General features: G+C 38.9%; 1 protein-coding gene across 2 annotated transcripts in view; it reads left to right on the forward strand.

Moving 5' to 3' along the window:
• Positions 1 to 1802: 1802 nt before the first annotated feature.
• Positions 1803 to 20110, forward strand: part of mecp2 (methyl CpG binding protein 2) — a 40248-nt gene continuing 21940 nt past the window's right edge. The window contains exons 1-2 of one of the 2 annotated variants that reach the window (XM_088932242.1): positions 1803 to 1864; positions 15428 to 15781. In XM_088932242.1, coding sequence (XP_088788368.1) covers positions 1803 to 1864; positions 15428 to 15781 — 416 coding nt within the window. Of the gene's footprint in view, positions 1865 to 3267; positions 3315 to 15427; positions 15782 to 20110 lie in introns of those variants that run through there. The other variant, XM_088932251.1, reaches the window with a different exon arrangement.

Genomic DNA, 20110 nt, shown 5'->3' on the forward strand with positions numbered 1-20110 from the left:
CATTAAGGGGGAACCATCCATACTGTGGCAAAATGAGTGATAAGACTCGCTCCCCAAAACACAGAAGGCAGAAAAGCACCAGTGTGTGCTAGCCCCATGGGAACACCATGAAATACAGAGAGCCCTCCCTTGAAATACCCAAAGTATATCATGAGGAACCCTGTTTCACTTTAGAGTGACATTTTAGGACAATCAGTCCTTCGGATGAGACGTAAAACCGAGGTCCTGACTCTCTGTGGTCTATTAAAAATTTCAGAGCATTTCTTGGAAATACCGGATATACAAGTAGGGGTGTTACCCCGGCGTCCTGGCCATATTTCCCCCTGGCCTTTACCAATCATGGCCTCCTAATAACCCCCCCTCTCTGAACTGGCCTCATCACTCTGCTCTCCTCCCCACTGAGAGCTGGTGTGTGGGGAGAGGACTGGTGCATCATCCAGGTGGGGCTGCACACTGGTGGGGGCGGAGGGGATCCCCAGTACCTGTACAGCGCTTTGAGTGGAGTGTCCACAAAAGCGCTATAGAAGCGTAAGCAATTGTTATTAATCATCATTGATTTCACGGCGCCGGTGGCATAACCTGCTCGGACACCTCAGGTGCATTTTGATTCGATGTTACTGGAATGGACCAGCGAGCAGCGGTGTTTGGGCTGAGAAGGATTCTCTGCCTTCGTCTTCATCACAGTCGACGCAGATTTGCGGCGTTTTCTGTACGCTGACACTGAAGGCACGAGCGGCTGCTGTCCCCTCTGCAAATGACCCACGACTGATCCACACCTCGGGGCCGTTTCCCGGAGAGCCCGTGTCTCGACGTCGAGCCGCTTTCGCAGGGACGCGTTGAATTTCGCTGCGGGGCAGAGGGGGCAGTCCTGTGGGTTAATGATGGTTTTTTTTTTTAATTGAGATTGCCTTGCGGTACGTCGGTGCAAGGAAGCCAGCAGGAGCTTTTTTCCTCCGCTCTATCAAACTCTATCTGGGAAAATAATGCGCTAAACTACTTTTTTTTTAATTTTAAAGTGTTTTTGACCCATACCGTATTACAAGTCAAGAAAGAAAGTAACCTGTTTAATTTTTTTTACTATAGCTACTTTACTTGCGTTCAAATCTGCGTATTCTACTGCACAAGACGAGCTTGATCACCAGCACAACGGCCAGACCGCCGCCGGACCGTGGTGTCAAACGTGCACAGACGCGGAACAACTACACCTGCGCGCCGCGCCGCAAGAGTTTCAGGAAACACCCAGCCTGCCGGAGAGCACAGACCCAAAGTGAAACTGCTGATGCTGACCCGTTTTCAGAGCCGCGACGGCTCGCACCGCTGCGTGCACTTGTAGCTGCGTTAGAGACGGTTTTCGCGGAAACGCGGCAAGATTTCTTTTTTTTTTTTCCCCCGTCGTCTTGTCGGGACGCCCCTCTTTGGCTGCTGAAGGGCAGCGCTGCCCCCCCCCTCCTCCCCTCCCCTTGAATACAAATGCCAGTCGATGCCAACGAACGATGTCATTAAATAATAAAAACCTGGTCTTTTCTCTGCCCCTCATTCATTCCGAATGCCGCGGCCACCGGACACACGAGGCGGCTGGAACCCTGCCTCGCGCGCGCGCTGCGGGAGCTCGCGGCGACTCCCTCGCGTCCTCCGCGTGCGGGCCGCCTGGGATGGGCGTTCACTTCTGTTTTTTTTTTTTAAACGCTAACGGCCACTCCGCCGACCTGCCGCCGGTAGTTTCGAGAGAGGGAAAAAAAACCCCCACACCTCGTTTTAATTTTCCTTTTAATCGTCCCCTCCACCCACCCACCCCCAGGACAATGAGCCTTGCCTCGGGTACCGGTCCAATACGCCTCGTCCACCTCGAGGTGGGAGTGAAAGGGTAAGTTTATTCGTCGTATTTTTTTTTTTCCTGAGCGCTTTGGTAAACTTTTCGAAAGGAGGAATTGGCCGGAGTTTTCCCACGTTCGTATTTACAGCGAATAAAAAAATCCCCCCATAAAAAAAAAGTTATTTTCAAGGTTTGAAACCTGCCAGGTATAAACTACGGGAGGCGAAACACTCAACTCTTTTAATGCGGAGACTGAACTGTTCACGGGCGAGCTTCACTTTAGCGCTGTAAATTGCTTTAAAACCGGGGAGAAAAAACCCACAAAGACATAAAATTCTTAATCTCTGTTTCGCACTTTAAGGTGCTCAGTAATCACTTTTGTACAGGAATACGTTTTTTTTCTGCTTTCTTAGCTATGCTCGCTATTCAGTTTCAGTTTGGCTAGAAGCAGTCTGTACCGCCTGTGTCGGGATGCACGTTTTTATTGGCAAAATTACGTGGTCGTCCACAATAAACGTTGTCATTGTTCTGCATATGTTCAGTATAAGTCTAATGAACGGAGGTTTTCACAGCCGTTTATCTGCATTACTCAGAATCCTAAAAAGCATTTAACACCATCTCCCTAAGCTGAAACAGTTTCACATGAATTCAAAAAGGGGGTATCCTGTGGATAATTCAACTCCTTTGCATCCTATGTATAAATAGAAGAATGTGATTACATGTTAGGGTTTCCTGTTGAGGATTTCTTTAAAAACTTAGTTTGCGCCATTTCTCAAGTTTTACAATTAGCTTTTAGATTCTCGTATACCGTAGTTTTGCAACGTGGTCCGATTCACCGCTGGAATACGGAGCGACATCGCACACTTACATAAACTCTAGGTGTATAAAGTTTTCCCGCGGTTGTAATTTTAAATCGTACAGGGAAACAAAATAATAAACCTGCTACCGTTTCCGACAGACCATGAGTACTCATTCAAAAACTCGGGAATAATGAACCAACGACCGAGTTGAGTAAAAGCCAATCAGTTCGGGTTTTAGTGCACTTTCAAACGAAGAAGCTGCGCTCCAGGCACCGCCGATGTTTGGCCCGATCCGTTCCTTCGACCAATCGGAGCTGACTGGCGTTTTTTTTAACCTATCAGCGCCTAGATAAGGCAATTGAGTGATTTTCTGGCAAGCCAATGACATTCACCGTAGATGAGTGTCGTTTCTTGTAGCCAATCAACGGCAGGACTTGGTCGTTGGGGGCGGGCTACTCCGGGGATCCTTTTCGGCGAGAGATTTTTGACTTCGCAGTTGCCATGGAGTTCTCGCGGGAACTCGGGGCCCCGGCCTGTTGTTTCCTATGGGCTTGATGGTGTAATCTCGCGAGAGCTACACTCACCGATGGGAGGGTGATGTGTGTGGGGGGGGGGGCTTCCAAAAGATGTGTAGTGAATTTTTTTTATTTATTTATTTAAATATAAAAAATGGCCGCCGCAGAGAGCGGAGAGGAGAGACTGTAAGTGTGAATTAAAAATATTTCTCCCTGTGTCTTTTTAGATAAACGAGAAAGCAGTGGAGTCGTACAATGTGCACTATACAATTCTCTGTTTTAAAGAATTGCATATCTTCTTTGCTCACGGAAGCCGGGGTAAATACCCCATTAAAGGGGAGTATTTTCACCCGCTTTTTCATCTCAGTGGGGTGAGAAAATCAGTATTTGCGCGATTAGTACAGGGAAGAGGTGTGTGTGTTCATATGTGGTTATTTTTTATGTGTCTGTGAACTCAGTCCTGCATTGTTACGAATATTATTTTGCTTTATTGGTGTAGATTTCTACTTAATGCATTATTTTCCTAACTGCATCCCCACCCCCTTTGTAAGTAGAATTTAAAACACAGCTTTCTATCTGTTTGGCTCTGAAAAGAAGTACATGGGAAGGACCGTGTTTTGATTTTCCTCTCCGTGCTGGTAACACTTTGAATAAAGGGTATGGTTGAGCTACTGGGCAGCTTTTCTCTGCGTATCAGAAAGTCCTGTGTGATTCGGCACCCTCACACAATGCGTACAAATAATGAACTTTTTGGATTTGAAAATGACACGCGATTCAATATGAGTCAAGATTGGTATTTTTTAACATGCAGCTGGGTGGTGTTTGTGTCGATGTTTACCGTTTTATAGGCAAGAAAAATGAAAGTGTATTTTGATTCCTGAACGTGTGTTCGTTTGTGTGTATGGAGTGTGTTTTTTTCCTCCCTTGAAAAAGACCAGACTGGTGCACACTAGTCGATTATCACGAACAGCACAGACTAGATATATTTTAAACATTTAGACGAATCTATTGTTACAGTTGTCGGCACTGAAAGTTTTGTTTTAACAAGCTGTGTTTCTTAGAATTGGAAAAAGACACCCCTAGCTTCTCAAATACACTGAACAGGCTTGTTGCGTCATTTGTTATGCTAGGGGAAAAAAACACTGGAGGTTAACATCTTTCTGCTATTAGCATTTCCGTTTCAAATCCGTGGTGTGTGCGATACAAATCCACGCGTATTTTGGTGTTTTAACCAGAAAAATGAAACGGCGGTTTCTGTCCTTGGAGGGGTTTAGATGGGCTTGGAACGATCCATCTGTCTGAACTGTGCAGTGTGTGATTTAACATTTTGCCACGACCAAAAAAAAAAACACAAATGCCCTTGTTTTTAAACTGAGAGATTTCAACTCGAAACGTCTAGGGAATAATTTTATGCGACATATCGAAGAGTGGTTTTGCTGATCATTGCTAAGAAACGCGGATGTTAGAGGTTTTATTGTCAGGATGCGGGATAAATACACCGGTGTACTTAGCATTTTAGCTCGAGTGGCGCCGCACACAGCCGTCTTCAAAGTGCGTCATTGTGTAGAAAGACGGTCATATTTTTGGGAAATGTGTTGTAAGGGGTGGGGGAAAGAGACGTGTTCGTGAAATATTATTTTTTCATTTCATATCCAAGAATTGTTTTTTTTTAATTCACAGCCCTGCTCCTAATATTAAAAAAGGCTATTTCTGTGCTTAAATTCGCAAAAAACTGTCCACTTCACGGTTGGCCGTTTGTATTTATTATATTAGATTGTTTTACTAAATGCATAATTTAAAATAAAACTATTTTGGGGTCAGTACAACACTAAAACTCAACATATATTCTTGTCCGTGTCGTAGGTATATACACACAAATGTGTGCATTTGTAATGCAAAAATACATTTTGATAGTTACTTTAGTAGCCCTAGATGATTCATTAAAATATTTCATTAGATCTCCTTTGGTGTTAGAAGCAAGATTTTACGTGGAAATGAATATATACTAGTTTTTGATTTTACAGAAATAAGACGTTGCGACGCAAGTCGTTTATTTGTTGTGTTTTCTTGCCACTGTTGTGTAAAACATTGTAAAAATCTAAAATGTTTACATCGGAATCCCCCGCCTAGCGTTTCAGTCCCAAAAGTATTTCAGATGAATGTGCATTTGAAACAACTTTTTCAAGAATGACTGGTCTTGGTTTTCCTGGTGAATAATTATTCAGTGTCTGCAGTATTTTAATACTTGGGCCTAATGTGCTCGTTAGATTTCTGAAGGAAATCAATTTCTCTATTAATCAATAGTCGACGTTCGCGTGTCATTGTGAACTGGGTTCCAACGTAGTTAAAAAGCGTTGCAGTTAAATTATAAACCAACAAGGAAGCACGGTTGTATTCACCCTTTTCAATTTACATGTTGCACATCCTGACTTTTTTACTTGCATGAGTATCTTGGATCGATTTTCAAGAACGAGTTCAGAAGTACGTCAGCTGCTGAACATACACACTGCTGTAAGCTCAAAGGCCCAACATATAATGACACTATTATTCACACAAGCAGTCGTAGCATAGGGCATGTATTTACAGTTTTTGTGTTTGCCAGGAACGTTTCTACTGTCTGTCTTTCAAGGTTTTTTACAATGTGCTGTATTTACATAGCTTCAGTAATACTGCTACTGCAAATACAAGGTGTAGTCACATTTATTTTCTTGCAGTAGAAATAACTATCCTGAAAAAAGTAATTTACCCTTTGAATGAGTTCCAAAATGTAAAGGCAGAGCTCTTGTCAGGATGCCGCGGTTAAAGCCAATGGCTAGATAGCTCATATTATTGGAAAAACTTAACAGAGTGCTTGAGAGAAGTTTCTGTGAATGCGTGTGACCTTCACAGTAATATGGTTTCAGACCTTAACTAGGGCCTTCATATCGGAGTATCAAATAGCTCATAACCTGTAGTGTTTTAGTGTCTACCGTTGAAAGTCTGCCTTCACGTGCTGGAATGTGAAATCATTCCATTTTTAAAGAGTTTGGGATGGATTTCCTACTTACCGCCACTGGCTTTTGTGCATGATGTGCAGGGGAGTTGCTTGGCTTCAGATAGTTTCCCGAGACCCACTCATTTCTAGCTGCTTATGTGTGTGCTTTATTTCCTGGAATGCAAAAAAGTCAGTGGTGTGTCCAACCGTGTTGTCTGCTAGCCTTTATTTCCAGGGTTTTTCCTGCCTTGAAAAGGGACGAAACTGTTCTTCTGGTTAAATTAGAGGGGGCTGTAGTCGTGCCTCATAAATGACTTTAATATAAATTCCAGTTATATGCTTAAAACAAAAGCTTTTTGTTAAATGATGATTACGTAATTAAAAACTTGGAAGTTTTATAATGTAAATGTTGGAAATAGAAGTCCGGGTGCATTTGTAAGGATTGCTCCCTCTTCTGGAGCACGATATATATTACTTCTTAAAGGAAAATTGGGTTTCTTCTGATTCTCGGAAAATATGATATAAAATTGAATGTATCTTTGTGAAAATGTCAGTCCAGACTCTATGTGGAGTTTTGAAAATGCCGTTGAATTTAGTATAGATATCAAATTATTTCACAACGGTCTTGGAATGCACCAGAAGTTATTCTGATTAAATAGTCCTACCACAATCATTTATGGAAGTGCTTTTGTTTTTCCAGTTGTATAATTTGTTTGAGATGGTCCATATTTTGCTCTGTGTTTTTTAGCACAATTTACAAATAACTAGTTTCCAATTTCTCAGATAACATTTTTGGATCATTTTATGAAGCTGTTACAAAGAAACGATAGTTTATTGTCACTGTTTAACCTCTCCATTTCAACTATTACACATTGAAAAGTCCAGTAAAATGATTTTCACCAACTATCGCAACTTTAAGATTTTCCAGAATATTTTTGTAGTGCATTTTTAGTGCGTTTGTCTTTTTGGCTTGCGGACTAACATTCGTGGATGTGGTGTATATATATGTTAAATAATTTAACCTATCTATAAACATACTGTTAATGAATATTGGTGTTCCAAAGGTCTTATAAAAGGAGGCTTAAGGTCTTATTGTCTGCCTAGAGGTGCCTTCTCTTATTTGATCAGCAATCAGATTCTACAGTAAATGAGACTTACATATTTGTCAATATTTCTTCATGTACAGAGTAACTTTCCACAAGAACATTGAGATGCATACAATGACCACTGGAGACATACAATTTTTTCTTAGCTCAGATCAGCCTCTTTAATCAGCAGAGAATTAATAATCTTTTCCTGAAGTCTAGGTGTATTTGATAAGTTTTTACTTAATTTAATGCCTGCGTCATATGAACTGTTTAAAACCTTGCCTTAAAAGTCTGATATTATTTTGCAATCCAAAATCTTGTAGTTCAGTCTTAAGTAAGATTCTACTAATCTTTTACACGTATGCCTTTATGTTGTTACTTTTGCAATTCCTGGTGACCTTTTTTGTTTCTGCATTTTATAAAGCCATTTCAGACTTTTAAAATAGCCCTCAATATCTGGGTAGCAGAGGAGGAGGAGTTTTCAGTGATGAATTTCCCTCTGATCTCATCGACAAATCGACTTTACTCATTTAACCAGATGTACGTGAGCATGGTTTTAGCAAATTTCTTTTGGCAGTGCAGATTAAGAATTAATTGTTACTGTCACTGAGTAACAGATTTTCAGTCCACAGTTAAGTTTCTAGAATTGGCCACTACTTTTTATTCAGTTGTCAAGTTGTGAATTTTTTACATTTCTCTGCGTGTTTGCCTTATCATTATTTTAAAATCTGCAGATTGCACTAAATAGGAGGATGCATGAGCGAACGAGATAGATCTGTCTTCCTCCAAATAGGTGCTGTTTGTGGAATATTGGACAAATATACCACCAATATAAAGACCATGCCTAAAAACAATAATTGTGCAAACAATTAAAAGAAATAAAAACAGAGTTTAACTGCAGCTCATGAACCTTTGTTATATATTCCTTGGCATGCTTTCTTCAAACAGTTGCTACCTCAGTGTTGCTTAAAGTGATTGTCAGTTTCCCACTACAAGTCTGGCACATTAAGCAAAAGGAATCTGGTTGTCATTTTTTTCCAACTGGAAATCAGAATAAAAATTGCTTATGTGTTTCTGGCCATTGTATATGGTTATTTTTACCAAAGCAAAAGTACAGAAACTAAGTAGTCAAACATCTGTATTGGGTGTTTTTTCATGTCCAAGCATTCTTTTAAAAACTGGACACATATTTTGGTAGAGTGCTGTAATTTCAATTAATTGCAAACACATAATCGGGTTTGTCCCGAAGAAGAAAATGTCACCATTGTAAAGAATTGAAAGCAAAATAGGAATAAGGGAAGTTACATAGACTTAGATATTTATAGGTTTTCACATTTATTTTTAACAAGGCCTCCATTTGTAGTTTGATCTTAAATGTTTTTACCTCTTATCAGCTCGTAGAAAAGAAAACATGACCTCATATGTAGGTGTTCACTTTACATTTTGTACGTTTTAAGAGGCAATGGAGCAAATACAAAGCAGGATTGTCAAAGCAAAGTTGACAGAAACAAGTAATTGTTCATGTTTTTTGTGTAGAAGAAATGTTGTATAAGAAGCATCAGCACTGTGCCATTTCACTCGGACTGTTTTACTGAATTTGGATTAAAAAACGTTATTTCTGCCTGATTCAAGTTCATGGCTACTTTAGCTTCAAACCAATTTCTTTTATTAATTCTGGTTCGTGATTTTGTCCACCACTACTAGAGATGTCAATTAAGAATACATTAAGAAAACATTATTAGCACCTAACATATTATGAGAAAAGCAAGATTGTTTTATCTATAAAGTGTATACAGTCCTCTTTGCTAAGATGTGTGCTTTCCATGTGTAGCGCAGTAAATAAGTAATCTTATTTGGTTTGTCATCTTACTCGGTTGTCTTCAAACCTAGCATTTGCGACTAGACGATACAACCAAGCTTTGCAACTGAAAGGAGGAACCTAAATCTGTGTAGGTTCTGATGTCACACTGTTCATGTTGCTACGGTATGATCAAGTAAATCTGCCTCAGTCGTGTTTTCATTACTGTGTCAGTGGGAGCACTCAAAGTCGCACCAAGACGGGCATCTCGGTTCAGCCATCAGATAAACGAGAGCTCTTCTGGTTGCAAGGTAGACCTGATCCATGAAATGTTTAGTGGCCAGGGTAGGTGCTGGGCAAATATAGCACACTAGTGTAGGCTTAAGGTGAAATATAGTTAAAGGTTGTCAAGTACGGTGAACTCTTGCTTTAAGAAAGACTTCCAATTTAAAGGGCAAAATCTGCTAAAGGGGAATTTTGTGTGTAAAATTGTAAATACCGGACTTTCCCTGCAAGAACACGCAGGACTTTGTCTAGCATTAACTAGTGAGGACAGCATGCTTGGTTCATTCTTAAAATAAGGCAAAATAGAAGAAATCAAAGTATAAGTGAGTTGAAGTTTACATTTAATGTAAAATGTTGTTAAAGCACTTGTACTGAACAGTGACTCCATCAGGGTTTGAGTGTAATGTGTGAGTAATGTGGCACAACACTTTATGCATTTACAATAAACAATTACAGTAATGTACACTAAAATGAAACAAATGTAATTTGGTTGTTAAAAGTAAGCGCAAGCATATATGTATTTTTTCTCATGTAATAATGCATTTTTGGGCTGAAAAAATGTTATTTGTGATTAAAAGGACATTCAGCAATTACAGACACCCCTTTTACCCTATTTCTCAGTTAAACTGAGGGTTGTTATGTATAACGTTTTTGTTCATTTAGGTTTGGCACTGATGTTGGTGTTTTGTTTTGCGAAGAGACTTGTGCACAATTTCGGTGCTTGAATAGTTAGGTGCTGGAGCTTTCTGTTTGATATTTTTTGGATTAAAAAACAATAAATTGAAACTGATTTTATTTGTATACTAATTTTTTAAACTTAGAACAGCAATTTTCTATTCAGAGTAAAAAGTAAAATTTGCTGGCTTGGCCTTTTTTTCTTATCAATCTTATTATGGGAAAATGTGTGAACAGAAATGTTTTACTGGATGTTTTCTTACATTTATTTATTCAGTTTTCTTCTATTTTGGGGCAGGATTTAGTTAATGTGGGGATGAATGAAAACATCAAAGAATGTAAAATAAGCCAAAGATGTGCGTGAAGATCAATTGAAAAGGATTATTCATGCACAGTCTCACTATTGATGCCTATGAAGACGACCTCACACAGACTTTCAGACAGAAAGAACAGACCAGCACTCTGCAGCTGCAGATAGTGTTGTCTCTTCAACTGTTCTGAGAACATCAAGGTTGGATGAAATAATAAAACAGCTTGCTTTCAGTCTTTATTGTACTTAAAACTATCTTTAACAAAAATGCATCAATACAGAATTTTATCTCCTTGTAGTAAGTTGCCATTTTTAATGCAGTTTGCCTTGGATAAAATAGGCCAAGTGCAAATTGGGCCAGAAAGGAGAAGAAATTTGCTTTCATTTTTAAATTTGTGTTTTTCTTTTTTTTCTGTTTCCAATTCGCAGTCTTGAAATTCTGAATAACTGTTAAACTTGCTTGTAATTAACTTTATTTTGGAATGCAATAGCACTTTTTAAAATATTAATTAATTAATACAAAATCCAAGTAGTGATGTTTAAGTGCAATAGCTTATTATATGATGTTGTAGAATTAATATTGATGTATCTTGTATTTTTAAGTCTTCTGTATAGATATACTGTAGGATGAGTTAGAACATTGAGTCAAAATAATGAAGGGCTGGTGTAATCAGATTACACTCAGATAATACATATTAACTCTTACTCTGCTAAACCCTGACAGGTTTTATAATTCGGTTTTCTTGCATTCTGTTCTGTTTAAATTTTAATACACTTTAGTTTTTCCATCTGGACGTGTTTTGCTGAGAACAATTTTCGTTTTCGTTTTGTTTTAAAAAAAAAGTTAATTTGTCTTATTTTTCCCCTTTTCTATTTACTAGTTTTCTGTTTTTAAATGTGGTCACGTTCTACCTCTGCTTTAGCTCCTTTTGCTTCTGTTAATATAAATTCATTAAAAGTGCTGTCATTACAGTACAGTAAGTATACACATCTGAATTAAGATCCTGTTCAAAACAATTTGGAACAGTTTATTTTTCCCTTTCTACACCCACATTTGGACTTGCCGGTTGTTAATCAGCTTGGTTCTCTGCTGCAGCCTTTGTACAGGAAAGACAATGACAGTGCACATTGTGGAGGATGCTTGCACAAAGTCTACGTTTGCTTTTTTCACGCACCAGCTCCACAGCACGAACAGCAGAGTTAAGCATGAGGTGGAGGGTTGAGGTAACTCTCTCGGCCAGCACTCCTGACCCACAGGAGTCACTGCTGCACAGTGAACCGGAGAACCCCAGCCAGCCTGAGCTCACAGAGCCCCATTAATGCAGGGGCAGTAGTGTGCAACAGCTAGGGGTGTCCAGAGCAGTTCCACAGCCACCGTTTCAAATAGTGGACATTTTTAACACCATGAACATTATGCAAGGATGTAAACATTTTAAAATAGGATAATAGGATTAAATGAATAAATTACATTAAATAAAAAAAATTCATCTAACAGAAACACTAGAAAATGTTAAAGGGATACAAACCCAGTCCACATGCTAATCTAAGGCCATTACTGATTGAGCCAGTTAGGAGCGCCTGTTCCATTAAGTATTAATGCTCCTGGTGGACAAATACACTGTAAAGAGAGCAGGATTGAAAAACCAAAACTTCCAAATGTACTGGGAACAATTTGAGAGTGTTTTGTGAAATCTGAACTTAGACATGCAAACTATAGCTCTACAAGCTCCTACTGTATATTTGTAAGTAATGATAATAAAATACAAAGCTTCTCTAATTTTAGGATCAATCACGATTTAACAAAAATAACAAAGTTTGCTGAAGCCTTAAGTTTGCTTGAAAGGGTTTAAGATACTTATAATAAAATTTCCAAATGGAAATCTTCTTGAACACAAAGAATATTGTCGTAAAACGTAACTGCAAGTCTTTCATGTAAACGGAAACAGAATTTTGCAACTTTCATTAGAGACACCGAAAATGGGCAAAGTGTGACCGTGTTAGCCATTTAAATAAATTAAAAAATATGTTCTTAATTTTTGATGACCACAAAAAACAGGACAGAACAACTATACATAAGCCTTTAATTTTAATTACTGTAACAGAACTCAGCATTGTAAATTTAACAGTGTTTTATTGATATGCAGTCACTATCTACAGTGGGCATTAGAAACTGCGAGATTAACATGCAATTTTGACGGCTCTGTAATATGCAGATAAGTATCCCGGCAGCCTATTATTAAGAAAAGATTTATTCTTTTTTTGCTTTTATATTTAACAGTACAGTGTTTTTTTAATTTATATTCTTTTTATCAATCGGAAGGTATCCGTTTTTGATTCATTTTTGCATTATGCAGATATTGCTTTTAATGTTTTTTTTACCCTTCAAATATTTTCTAACGTGTTTGAAGAAATGTGAATTTTATGTAATTAAAGATTGAATGCCATTTAATTTTTTTCCACATCCTTGCATAATGCATTCTGGGTGCTAGTCCTCCAAAGGTACAGTGATGTCATTTTTCCAGCTGCATCAAACTGTGATGAAAGCACTATATAAAACGTCAGTTTTACCTTTTACCACAATAAAAATGGTTATATATAGCATATACTTTATTTTCCTGTCTGTTATTTTGGACATATGAGACGAGCCAAATTTTTATTTTTGTGTTAACAATTGGATGTCATGTATGGTTTGGGTTGCCTTTTTGAGCTGGATTGAACATTTAAAATGCATAGAAAAGGGCTGTTTTTTAGATGATTATTGAAATAACAAAAAAGTTCACATTTCTATCCTTTCTTTATTTAACCTGCAACTGAAGCTTTATATAAAGGCTACAAAATAAGAATATGAGAACTTGATTTTGATGATGTGTAGACTGTTCCTGGCTTTCAGCGTTATTGTAGTTATATTTTCTTAGTGTGTTGTGGTAGTGGCACATTTTCAGACAGAAGTAATGGATTGATCAGAGTAATTTGGGACGCCTATAATGCCAAGGCATGACATATATATTGATGGCGTGTCTTTCAAAATTAGTGTTGCTAAGTTTGAAAAAATTTAAATATTCTATAATGGCACTTTTTGCGTTATGGCTTGTTTTGTAATTTTCTTACTCTGTTGGGGGAAAAAAATCAAGCTTTGTAAATTCCCATTTAATGTCTATTACAAGGGTTTATTTAATGTAAGTGGGCGAGCTTTGTTTTATCTCTACTTTTTTAGAGTAAGTGGCATATTCAGTCACAGCAGACTGATTTTCACAGAATATAATTTTTTGCCCTGTGCCAGTTTAATGACAACAGCCTTTTGTAGAAATATTTGGTCAAGTTTATTTTTCAGGAACTATTGATGCCACGTTCTTTATTTTTAGAGTGACTTTTGCAGTATTTATAAAATTTGTTCTAACAGAAGGATTTCTGGTTAGGCCTCATATATCAAAAGGTAAATTATTAGCTAAGATGGCTTTGTTTAGGCCTGTTTTTTGTTAAAAGCAGGATTCTGTTTTTTTTTTCTTCACAAAAAGGGTTATCAGCAGCAGACAGAGCTTACACAGACAGTGTGTAACATTTATGTGCATTGAATGTTGAATTAGAGGAGGGGCTGGGACGATGAGTTGGAAAGATGTGCCTGTGGAATCCTGAATTTCCCCTGGGAATAGAGTGGATAAGCTAATCAGCAGCAGGTCAAAGCATGCTGTCTGAGAGGTCTCCCGAGTCGGTATGCCTGTCTGTTCCAGAGCCCTGCCATCCCGTACAGGGGGGGAGCGCACAGCGGAGCTTCGCTCTAGCAGGGATCTTATCAAAGAGTTCGTAGATGGAATTGTTGCCTTCAACCAGAGAAAGGCTCTTCTTTTAAATCTGCCACTCCTCGGGAGTTCGTCACCTACTTCTATTTCAGGTGTTTTAAATTCTATTGGATCCTCATTACTGTTGAAGAATTTGGTCCTCTGCACATTGCCTTTCTCATGCACTGGAGGTTTTATCTGTCACATTATCAGGGAAGCATCTCCACATGTAGATTCTTGTCACAGATCAACTGTTGGAAATATTAAAGTTCAGTAGTCACCCCCAGTGGCAAAACACTGTTTTCTCCCCTTCTGAGAACGGCCCCCCTTTTCAGTCAATTTCAAGTATTGTTTAAGTTTTGCATGCTATGTAGTAAACACTAAAGGAGAGATATTTGGATGATCTTGCATCTGACCTTGTCACTCAGGGCGTGTCCTCCAGGAGGGAGGATACAATTAAAAGAAAAATCAGTTTGCATTTCTTTTACACGTATATTTTTGTTTTGAGTGTACAACATTGGTCCTTGCTTATCCACCAGTTCGGAATCGTTAGTTATTGCTTCACTTCTACATTCCTGCACTTACCTGGGAAAAACCAAGGTGTCCCGAGACCTGCTCCCTCTTTTCCACCCATATAGGAAGCAGATGAGGTTACGATCTGATTTTAGAAAAGCATGGTCTCGTGCTTCCCCTCCATCATCCTGCAGATGTCTGGACAGTTGTAAGTAAGGCATTGCTGTTGTCTAACTTGGTGAGATGAGGCTAAAACTCCCCAAACCCATCCCGGGCAGGGCTTTTACCTGTTCAGATTCACAGATGGTGCAGCCTGGGGAGAAATGCCCAGACTCTTGGCTGTGTGGAAGTAGGAACCTGCTGTGGCGTTTACCGGATACGCCAGCCTTTTTTTTCTTTCAGTCCCTTCAAGGGTGATTACAGTTACACTGGGAAGTTGTAACAGGGACTTTCCAATGAGGTGTACATTCAGTTTCTTTTACTGTGGCTTTTCTTGTCAGACAAGTTCACTATTGTACCATCTACTTAATATTGAGCATGTCTTTGGTTTCATTGAATATTTAAAAGCAAGTGTAAAAAAACTTTGAAAAGGGGAAATCTGTTTTGAACCAGGATGTTCCTTCACAGGAGCAGCTGCAAAGACGAAAAGTAGAATGTGATATGGAAGTCCAAAGAATGCTGTAATATTAGAGATGTTGTATTAAGCAATAGTTTTTTTTTTTAATTTTGGGAACATTCAAATGTACCAACTGGCTCATATTTTATAGTAGTGTGGGAGGGGGGAGGGAGGCACGGCTCCGCGTCAAATCTCAGTTGCTTTGCGTGCGAGTCGTTGTTCCTGCGTGTCTGAAAGTGTGGGGACTTGTGTGTTGGCTTGCAGTGAGGAGAAGAGTGAAGACCAGGACCAGCAGGGCCAGAAGGATAAGGCGCCGAAGCCCAAGAAGGTGAAGAAGGAGCGCAGGGATGAGGAGCGGGCGGAAGCGGCTGCCTCCGGCCTGCCCTCGGCCCCGGGGCAGCAGGGGCAGCAGCCTGCGGAGGCGGGGAAAGCCGAGCCTTCGGAGGCGGTATCGGGGGCTGCTCCAGAGTCCTCCGCCTCCCCCAAACAGCGGCGCTCCATCATTCGTGACCGCGGCCCCCTCTACGATGACCCCTCGCTACCGCAGGGCTGGACTCGCAAGCTCAAGCAGCGCAAGTCTGGGCGGTCCGCGGGCAAATACGACGTCTACCTGATCAAGTGAGTAAGCGCCCTCCGAGATACCGTACAGGCCTGGTCCTGGTCACGGAGAGCCCTGGGGTTCTGCCAGCTCTTCCTGCTTTCTGAAAGAATTAATCACCTGACGAGGGTCAGTTTCTCAGTTCATGTGCCCTCTTTCACGCCAATGTCCAATCCCTGTTCCTTTTTTATATTTTTAATTTTATTAATTTTCACGGAATTGGAATTGGGACTAAGTTTGAAGAAGGAATTGGAATGGAAAACAGGAATTTTAACTATCCCATGTTATTGATGTGTTTGGTCTGAATTGACCGTGGCTGCAAGTCCTTATGGCAAATCATCTCCACATAAAACATGCATGGCTGTCCAAGGTCCAGAGTATTTATGTACGGTACTAAAAAGCATTTGGTGAGAACAGGAACTTTGTTTTCCAAAGAAGGCTCAGCTAGTGTTTAAATGCATCTTTTTCCATTTCTGTGTGATATTCCATAGATCATCTTAAAGAAGTTGAAAATGAATAAAAAGTTTGAATTCTGTTTCCTTTTCAGATTCAAAAGTCAATTAAAGTCAGTTTTGCTGCAGACTTTAATTTGACTATGTAGATAAGAAAATAGTTTTTTGTTATTTAATTATTTAAGTCAAGTCTTTATGAATCATCTTTCCTGTTTTGGTCTTCATTTAGTGTCAATGATAAATATGGTTTTGCGAAGACGGTAACGAATGTAAAAAGATTGAAAATGATGTAATCTGTTAAATTTACTTATGATGTGTTGCAGTCCGAACGTGATGCTTTCAGTTTCATAACTGGCAAAAGGAAAACCCCAGTGCCATGTCTTTCCAGTGTCTCACTCTCACGTCTGGGAGCCGTGCCTGGTGTTTATGTCTTGTGTTCCATTTCTTGAACGTAAAGACCAGGTGAACAATCACAAGCAAGCAGAAGCTGTTTAGTTTCTAAGCGTATCATTCCAATGATGTTTGTGAGTGATATCAGTGGGTGTTTTCACTTTTCTGTCTCTTATTCCGTTTCTGTGCTCTATACTCTACACGTTGACACTTGTGGGGAGTGGTGATTTGTTTTAATTAATACCTTTCTGACAGGTGCCTTATGTGAAGCAGTGACACAGTCACACTTCTGACTCTCGCTTCCGCCCTGAAAAAGCAACACCAGGGTCCAGAAGTTGTATGACGTACCGCCTGCGTGTTACAGCTTATTGACCCCACTTAGTCTGTGAAGTAGGTGGGCCGCAGGATATCTGTCTAACTGGCCTGAACAGAGAGCAATGTTGAATATCCCTCAAAACAGAAAAAAAGTGATGGCAGGGCAAAATAGGTGGGTCTATTTAAAAATAGTTTTTCCTGAAGAGCTTCTCATCGTCTCCTCTAGTTCGTGCCAGGCAGATTTTCCCCCCAAGGAAGTTATGCAGTTTAATTACCAGAAGGTGGGGGTGTTCTGTGAATGGCTCATATTGATTGTTTTGTAACAGCCTTGCAAACAGGAGCTAAGGTATCCCATAAGTTTGACATTTATTTGAGGCAGTACATGTAAGCTTTTGGAGAAGCTTAGGAAAACAATCTCTGTGAGAAAGTGAAGTTTTCTCCTGATTTTTTGGGTCAGGTTAATCTGTGTAATTTTCCTGTTTGTTCTGTGATTTTACATTGCTAGTCTGTTAAGGAAAATTCACACATGGGGGGGGGGGGTGGAGACAAGAAACATGGTGTTTAGTATTTAGTGTGGCCTTTGAGCATAGAGCACTCTGATACCTTGGCTGTAAGAGCATATTAGTTTGAAGAAAAGACCAGAAAATAGCGATGTTCTTGAGCCTATTATAGAGGGGATTCCCCTTTCCTGTTGTTTTGGAATACTGCTTTTTGGAAGAATGTTCATTGAACGTTTTTCATTGACAAGTATTAGGCAGACGCCTTAATGTGACTCTTAAGCTGAAAGGCTTTTTTTTTTTTGGTGAGGAGTTTTGCACGTCATGTAAGATTTATTAGCTTTCTGTGTATCTTTTGAAATAGAAGTTATTTGTATAGGAATCTCAACGTAGTGAAAAATTGTAATGTTATAAAGTTATAAACTTTAGCACGTTCTGAAGTACAGTTGTCAAAATGAAAAAAGAATGTGGCCCTTTTTAAAAATATTATATACAAAACATAATTGTATTCTAAAACATTTCTATTTTTATAGACACTTTTACAGTGTGTGACTTACATGTGATTGTTTTTGAAATGCTGAATATTTCATTGTTTACAAACATTCTAAGGAGTTGATTCCCTTTACTCCATACCTGAACTAAAAAAGAGTAATTATTAGAACTCTAAGCAGTGTTGACATGCTGTCAGATTGTGCTAAAAGTCTGGAAAAGATCACACATTCGTATGCAGGTTCCTTTCTGAATCAGGAACTTGTGTATCAGTTCCAGGGCAGTGTTTTTTACAACCTGACAGGGCTTGTCCAGGCTGACAACAGCTACCTAGGCTGTAAAGACTTTAACACATTACATTGATGGCAGAGCTTTCCAGCAGTGTAAATAAAGGTGTAATACATCTGTTGGTGTGGAACACCATTGGAACAAGGCTATTTTTTCGAACGATGGCCTCAACAACCCTGTCCAAGTGATAAAGTAGCTTATTGAATTTAGCCGGCAGTAATAATGGCATTATTTATATTCCACAGGACAGACATCCATTGCGCGCATTGAGGTTTGTCTGCTGTTCAGCACAAACAGCAGTCAGATATATTTTATTTCTGACAGCACAGTGTCAATTTGTAATTTCAACAAGCATATTCTGTTAAAACCAAATATACACTTATTTGGCCTAATATATTCCTTTTTTAATTTCACAATATACTTCGAAGAAAATTAGTACTAATTGCCAAATACATTTAAGCTATGCAGGTTTGAAAAGCAAAACATTTTAATTGATCCATACATTTATTTTAGGCACTGTATGAAGAAAATGATATCATCCACTAATGTACAAGTTAGTAATACAGCATGTGTAAGAGTGGGAATATGTGTCACAAATGTGCACCTGTCTACCTACCCACGATTTAAAACAGCAATGCAATACTGCTTTATAGAAGCAGAATTAGCTTTTAAGAGGGAAGATTCCCAAAACATTTATACATAGGAACAGAACAGCTTTTGTAAAATGAAATTGTCACCAGAGATCTTTTACTGGTAAAATAATGACACTCATCAAAATTCTTGAAATATTTACAGAATTTTAAAATGTAATTTGCAACCCTTGATCCGACGTGTTACCTTACTCTTATCTGTATAATTTAACATAATGAATGCACACAGAAGTGCTTTTAAGAGATGCGAATCCTTCAATTCCTTCACTATTGAAAATATTCTGCAACTAATATATTTTATGTATTATGAAATGGAACTTGCATATTCTGTGAAGGGGACATTTTGAATGTTACGAAGATGCAAGATAATGCAAATTTGTCATTGCTATCAAAATGTTTCCAATTTAGGACAGCTTACACATTGTCCAGTCAACTTCAAGCTAAGCATAAATCCAAAAGTATCTGCTAATCAGCTTGACTATTTATAATGTACCATTGCCAAGAATGAAATTCACAGTATATCCTCAAATAAGATGACTTATTTTAATATCCGAGGACTGTTTTTGTCTTTAAGAGCTGGTATTAACTCTTAAAGAGTTATCTCTTGTTTAAAAAGAAAAAAACATCTAAGTATGGATATTAAGTTTATTGTACATTGCTTGCTCTTGTATTTTAAAAAGAAAGTAAACATTATAAGTTACCTAGCTGACTAGTACAGTTTACAAATCATGCCTTAATTACTCTTATTACAGTAACTCTATATCTTTGAGCTGTGTGGCTCAGCACAGGATCTATTTCTATGGAGTTGTAGAAGTTCTGCAACATGGAGAATCTAACATTGAGGGTGGAAACACTGTGATATTAATGGGGTTCTGCAACAGTCGCTCCCATCTTGAAAAATCCCATCAAAATCAATGTACTGAGTAGTGCCACTCTGTGAAATACACATTATTCTTCCTGTACCTGAGCTGCAGACATTTTGATAAATCCCCTCTTAGATTTCTGGGTCCTAAATACGTGAGAAATTGAAAAAGAATCGGGCTGTGTCCTTGAAGCACTGTCTGGATTAACAGTAGATGATGTCTGTATTTATGTCGACCAAGGGGGGACTATTCCACATGAAGAGCCTGGTGTCTGAGGCAGCAAGAGTGACAGATGACCTGTGTGACAAGGTCCTGTTAAACCTCCATCAACATCCCTCCATTTATGGGTTCCTAAATCACTTTTATTAACAGGCTAATTCACTGATAATGATGTCAGCCCTCAAA

The sequence above is a fragment of the Atractosteus spatula genome, chromosome 2, assembly GCF_055471065.1.
Source record: "Atractosteus spatula isolate fAtrSpa1 chromosome 2, fAtrSpa1.hap1, whole genome shotgun sequence".
NCBI lineage: Eukaryota > Metazoa > Chordata > Actinopteri > Semionotiformes > Lepisosteidae > Atractosteus > Atractosteus spatula.